Raw genomic sequence first — 6,301 nt, 5'->3', positions numbered from 1 at the left:
AATCAGGAAAAAAGGGTTGGCTTCTCTCAGCATTTCACAGCTCAGATATTCAGTAAGAAAAACATGCAGACAGGACATATATATATGGCACCAATCACCCTGGTATTCATGACCAATCACCTGACTGCCCATTTCCACGAGACAAGGGAAAAGACGTCATTTACTTGTTTCATGTGATTTCACTGCACACTCAACTTCGTCACATGACTGTTGTTCATTTGAACACCGCACAGTGGAAACACGACTCAGATCAGATAGCACGCTAATCATGTCCAAGAGAGAACCAGACACAGCAGAATGCCATAAATGTCCTAAATAAAGGCTTTAACCACTTGATGTGGTCCAATGCACATTATATCAAGTAAAGAACTTGACAAAAATATGTTAAAGTCCAGTTTTTTTTTTGTTTTTTTAAACAAACATAGAACATCTTGAGACTGCCATAATACATACATGCTGTAGCTAGGTCATCTGAAAAATTGAGACAAACAATATTTATGTTTGCATTCATATTTTTATTAAGAAATGGTGTTTAATAAATAAATAATGTGATGCAAAAATATAATGTTTATATGTTGAATGTTGCCTGAGGAACATTTAATTTTGGTCATGATAAAACTGCTGTTCAATTACACAAAAAAATCTTGACATTTTACAAACGAGCACCTCCGAAGCTACTGTTGACTATTAAACCACAGTTCGTTTTCTGGGTTGTTTTAAAATATGATTTCAGGTTTAGTGCGTGTTTCCAATTGGCCTAGACTGTTTTCGTGAACAATGAAGGATATGTTACATACTTAGAGTAGTTTCTGACAACCTGCACTAACTTTGGTCCACTTAAGGAAACTGACACACAGCTTCTTGCATCTACACTACTACACGATTACTACTGAAAAGCTTGCACAGCTTAAGAACTGAGAAGGGAGGACCTACCAGAACAATATTACAAACTGATTTTTAGATTTATTACAGTGAATAAAGGCAATAAAAGTAAACTGCTCATATGAATAGCCTCTGGAAACACAGTACTGCTGAACAAGCTGCTTTTTAAGTTGCTTATTTTATTTTCCTGATTTGGCTCAGAAACTCCCGAATGCCCCTATGCCCACCACTGAAAAGCTGGCAGGTCAACAGAAACTTTTGCAAGTATCCAAAATATCCTTCCTCACCCAAAAACTGTCCGGGCCAACAAAAAGCATACACCAAAATTAGAATGACCTCAAAAAACAGAAAGTGTACTATGCCTTGAAGAACAAACTACACATGATTTCCAAAAAAAGATGTAACAAAATAAGTCAAGTAGCTTGTAAACAACAAATGGGCTTGTTTACATTTTTTATTTCATATAAATATATTAATTTGTAATTTTATTAAACTAAAAAAAAGTTTCCATACATTTAAAATCTGTCAATCACTCCATATACGAATTGCAGCCAAAGGAAAAAAAAAAAAGGTAAGAGTGTCCCTTAATTTTGATGTTAATGTTTGATCTATGTGGGTGCAAGCACAAAAATACAAACTATAGGGTGCTCTGAATTAGAAATTTCGGACCCAGTGCTTTCAAATATGTAAAATACAACATTCATTTATGATAGAAAATATGCCAATTACAAAACTGAGGAAAGAACTGAATATATCTTACAATAGCAGTCCCTTCCTTACTTAGTCTCCCATTATCTGGCTACGCAACAATGCAGTGCTGTAAGTACTGAACCAAAAAAAAAAAATCCCATGAAATGAGCACCTGTGATCATGACTTCAAAAAAAAAAAAAAAAAAGTTTTGAAATGTTAGCAACCAATTCTTGTAAGAGAAGGAGGAAAATAAAAGGGATATTCTACACTAGCGCACAAGGAGAAAAGTCAGCCCTGCAATCCCCACACCGGCTGCAGCGAACAGTGCAGTCTTCATGGACGATTCCTGGCTCACCTCCCCTCTCCTGCGGAAAAACTTGTTGAATCCCTCCTACAAAAAGAGACATAGCAAACAGGATACAGTAAATACAAGCAGCAAACTATGAGTGAAAACTTGAAAAAGGTTAAGATATCCTACATTTCAGTGCTAAAACAAACAAAAACAAGTCACCACAGTGTCTTCTTGAAGCAAACTGTTCCATGTCCCTTGTGTCAAGGAAAGTACAGTATATCAATATCAGCCCTTCACACCTTGACTACTGTAATTAATGTTCACTTTCTCTGCTTTCCTACACCCATCTTTTACCTATGTCACTTAGTGACACCAGAATCGATTCAAAACCTTACAGAAAATATTAAAAAGCAGAGGTTGTGGAAGCAGAATTACAAATAAAAACTATAACTAGTGTTTCTTCAGCACACTGACAGACTAAGTTGAAAAGGCAATTGTAGTTCTCAACACATTTGCTTTCATTTGAATACATTTTAAATTAAAAACCAAGAATATCCACAGCAGGAACAAGGGAGACAGGTGTTATTGGTAACTATTTAATTTCTTTTCCAAACATCCAAAGAATAATTTGCCCAATTCAGAAACTGCACAATATTTACACAGTGGCACTTCAGAGGTGTAACATGCTGTTGCGTTTCTTTTTTTTTCATTTAGGTGGTGAGAATGTGCCCTTGAATTCTATTGCCTTTCATGCTATATTCATGGAGGGATTATACTTCAGCCACTGAAACCAACCCAGTTTTTAAATAAAACATCCAGCACTGCATTGATGTTTTGTTTTGAGCAGTTGGCTTTTGTGAGAAGACCTAGAGGAGCAGCTGCAAGTGGTGCTTCTGTGATCATTCATCAGTAGGTGTGTGAACTCTGGTAAGAAAAGACCCCCCAAAAAATTAAAGCTTTGGTGCAAGTTACAACAAGAAAGCTAGACTACACATGCCCACATAACCTAGCATATGTTTGCATATGCTACTTAGTGCAAGAGCTGTTCCTTTCATCTCATCTACAACCACTGGTGCCAAGTTTCTGAATGAGCAACCTGCATTCCTTTCGGGGAATCATATTACTGGAAGGCTATACGCCCTTCATATGGCTGTGGTGCACAAGGTAAATGTTACTTATGCCCGCCAGTGGTCTGTTACATGCTCCCAATTTTTTTTTAAATATAATGTTTTATACAGAGATACTTCCCAATGTTTTCAAGAGATTAAGTCACTATGATTTCTGGAAAGCTATCCCTAATGCAGAAAACGGTTTTACAATGTTTAAAAGGTTCACGCAACACACACCTCCTTCAACAAAAAGTGTGTGGGGGGATGTACATTTACTACAAATAATGCTTTAATGATTTCAGAATCTGAAACAAATTGGATTAGGGAAACTGCTTTATAGTTTTACTAGAATTTCCTTTAAAACTCAGAATGCCAGAAGACCAGTTTCAATGCACCCAAAGCATTCCTGAAATTCCATGGTTTGTACCTCTCTCATTTTAAAATAGACAAGATTGCCGCTAAAAAAAGACGTCTAAATTAGAGGTTGTGTGTTTGTGACTGAAGGGTTTCTCCCAAAGTTGAGCTGCGGAAGCTTTAATTCAATAACACATGTTTCATCATTTCTAAAATAAATATGGACAGCTTTGAGTCTACTTGACTTGGAATACACACTATTAAAATAAACGTTACCCCGGCTAAGTTGTAAAGCAACGACCAAATATATTTCTACTTACCCAGCCTTCATTTTGGACCAGCCAATCTTGTTGTTCCGTTCCAAGGTAGTCAGCAATAGTCTCCGCAAGTCTTCTGCTGCAGTCTTTATCCTCTCCTCGGGAGTACAGTTCCCTTGCCAGGACTCCCGTGAAAGTGAAGAGAGACACGACCCTTCCCCAATTTAATTTTCCATCTCCTACTAGCTCTACCATCACCTTTTTCAAACTTGTGCTGGGCTCCGGTCCACAAGCCCCCAGGAACGTTTGCAGAAGAGAGTGGAATCTGCATTGGTATTTCTGCTCCATTTCGCTGGCGAGGTGGCGCATAGCTTCGGCTTGCTCGCTGGGAGGTGTCCTTTTGTTTCCAACACAGAAGTCGATGTAATCTTCTGCCAAAATCAAAGTTTCTTTCCACAACCGACTGGACATTTTCCCTAAATCAGCAGGGAGAAAACGCATGTAATTAATGGCTGGGACTACGGGAAACGATCATAGCTTGCTAATGACTGTACTTACCTACCGCTAACAAATCTACTGACCACCGCGTTAACATTAGGTTTACAGTTAGACTATCTACTCGAAGTCACATAAAAGCTGGGAGATAAGCGTTAAGACCAGAAAAGTAACGGTAGACGCTGCCATTGCACGGTGCATTTTTCTCTCTGCAAAAACGGTTGTCTGACAAAGGCCATAGCCTAAACGTAAAAATTAATCTGGATGCATTTCAGTCAAAATGCCAAAATTATTCTTAAATTTGCTGCATTTAACGTTCAGCTCATGCTAACGTTCGCCCGTTTTACTTTTCGCAATGTTTATTTAGCGAGATAACTGAGGACTTTTTAGTGTCAGCAAATGTATCCAGCAAATGTAGAAAAATAGAGTTAGACTATTTTTCTAGCGCAGCCGCTTAGATTATTTTACTATCTAACCAAGTAGAATCAAGTTCAGCAAACGTCAGTCTAGTCGAGACAGACAGAACGTCCTATGGTTTAACAAAAAATACGTGGACACTACGTTAATGCTCGCTGTTGGCTAAGACTAGGTACCAACCTCACCTGAAAAATAAAATAGCTTTAACCCATATTGAGATAGCTAACATCAATTAGCTAACTAATAATAGTACCCAAATGGCTTGAAGTTGGACCGGCACCAATGTATGGGTTAAAAAATTAAGGCGAAACAGGCTCATCCACGTAGATATTGCGCTTGCATACTTGACAAACTTGGTCAACATTTCGACGTTAATTTACATGTAATGTTGGCTAAAGCAACCATTCGAAATAATATTCATAATATTAACCGAGGAGGTCAGTGGTTTGTCGTCCATTTTAAACAATGTTAAAGCAAAGCACGGCGAACAGTGTAGTCGCTAACGTTAGCTAGCCAAGCTTACAAGGTTGGAGCTAGAGCTAGTGGTATAATCAGCAACATTTGTAGACTATGGACTAAAGAGGATGTACAGCTTGTAAAGCATTGCAACTGAAACATCAGGAAATACCAAGTACCAACAGGCAACCGTAACATTACAAATAGCTAGCTATACCAAGTGTACCTAGCTTACTCACTTTGGCCAGATGATTAACATTGGTCAATTAGCTACGTGGTCTGCAAGCAAACTTACACTGGTGCGATATTCAATACAGCGAAGCTAGCTCGGTGGATTTTCATCTGTCAATGAACTGAGACACAAAGCCTTGGATGGCATGCCACAAAGACTAGAGCTAACGTTAGCGAGTTCACACAGACTAGCTAAATACTGTCAAACAGTCGATTTTAACATATTTAACTACGCCGGCAGGCTAATTTGACACCGAAAACGCTATGCTATGAAAACTACTTTAGAACATAATGTCACAAAGCTATACAAAAGAAATGCAATTTTTACATAAAACGAAATGAAACTCACCCTCCCAGCGATGATAGCCCTTTCTCCTCGGACGGATTGGAAAGGATAGCCTTTTTCAAACAAAAAATCTCACTTCCTGTTCCTCCTCCCGTTACGTCACAGAAAGGTTCATGCGGGTACTTCCCGTAATTTCCATCCGCTTGCTTTCCTTTTTGTGTTGCCGTTATGCTTTGGTAATCCCCAAACTCAGTCAAGCCCAGTTGATACAAAATAAAATAAACTGTAATAAAACGGTAAAATAATTAATTTCGTTAACTGAATTGATCGGGGCGAGAGACAAAAAATACAGTCTCTATAGCTCTTGTTATGGTTTCGACTAAGGCCATCTTATATGTAACATTAGTAATTGATTGTCGCATACTACACTTGTAGAAATCAAAAAGTAGCCCTTTATTACTACATATTAACGCGCGGACAAATTGATGGGGCAATGGTTATTGACTAGAATATTGTGGTATGGATTAGGAAGGTCACTGCCGTGTTATTCCTGAAAAAAACGTACACCAACTCCAAGGTGATTTAGACAAACCTGATACTCCAGTGTCGTTAGAAGTAGCCTATGTAATTCTCACTGCATTTATACGCAGGCGAGCTGTGTACATATAAACCATGCACCTTTTTTAAATATGTAGGATCATCAAATAGCATAACCCTCAAATAATTCTCTGATCAATAATACAAACCATGTATTGAACAACTGTGGACTATTTCTATTGTGCATTGACACAGTACTACACAATAAATCCATTCACTGTAGCCTAACAGGCA

General features: G+C 38.1%; 1 protein-coding gene across 1 annotated transcript; it reads right to left on the bottom strand.

Moving 5' to 3' along the window:
- Positions 1-1,295: 1,295 nt before the first annotated feature.
- LOC135255371 (anti-apoptotic protein NR13-like) lies at positions 1,296-5,668 on the bottom strand. The gene is made up of 3 exons (XM_064336458.1): positions 5,534-5,668; positions 3,649-4,061; positions 1,296-1,964 (listed from the first exon to the last, which is right to left on the bottom strand). The coding sequence occupies exons 2-3, from the start codon at positions 4,054-4,056 to the stop codon at positions 1,842-1,844; spliced, it is 531 nt and encodes a 176-aa protein (XP_064192528.1). The 5' UTR covers positions 4,057-4,061; positions 5,534-5,668; the 3' UTR covers positions 1,296-1,841.
- Between the last annotated feature and the right edge of the window lie 633 nt (positions 5,669-6,301).

This window comes from Anguilla rostrata, chromosome 5 (assembly GCF_018555375.3).
Source record: "Anguilla rostrata isolate EN2019 chromosome 5, ASM1855537v3, whole genome shotgun sequence".
Taxonomy (NCBI): domain Eukaryota; kingdom Metazoa; phylum Chordata; class Actinopteri; order Anguilliformes; family Anguillidae; genus Anguilla; species Anguilla rostrata.
This window is presented reverse-complemented; position numbering and strand designations above follow the sequence as displayed.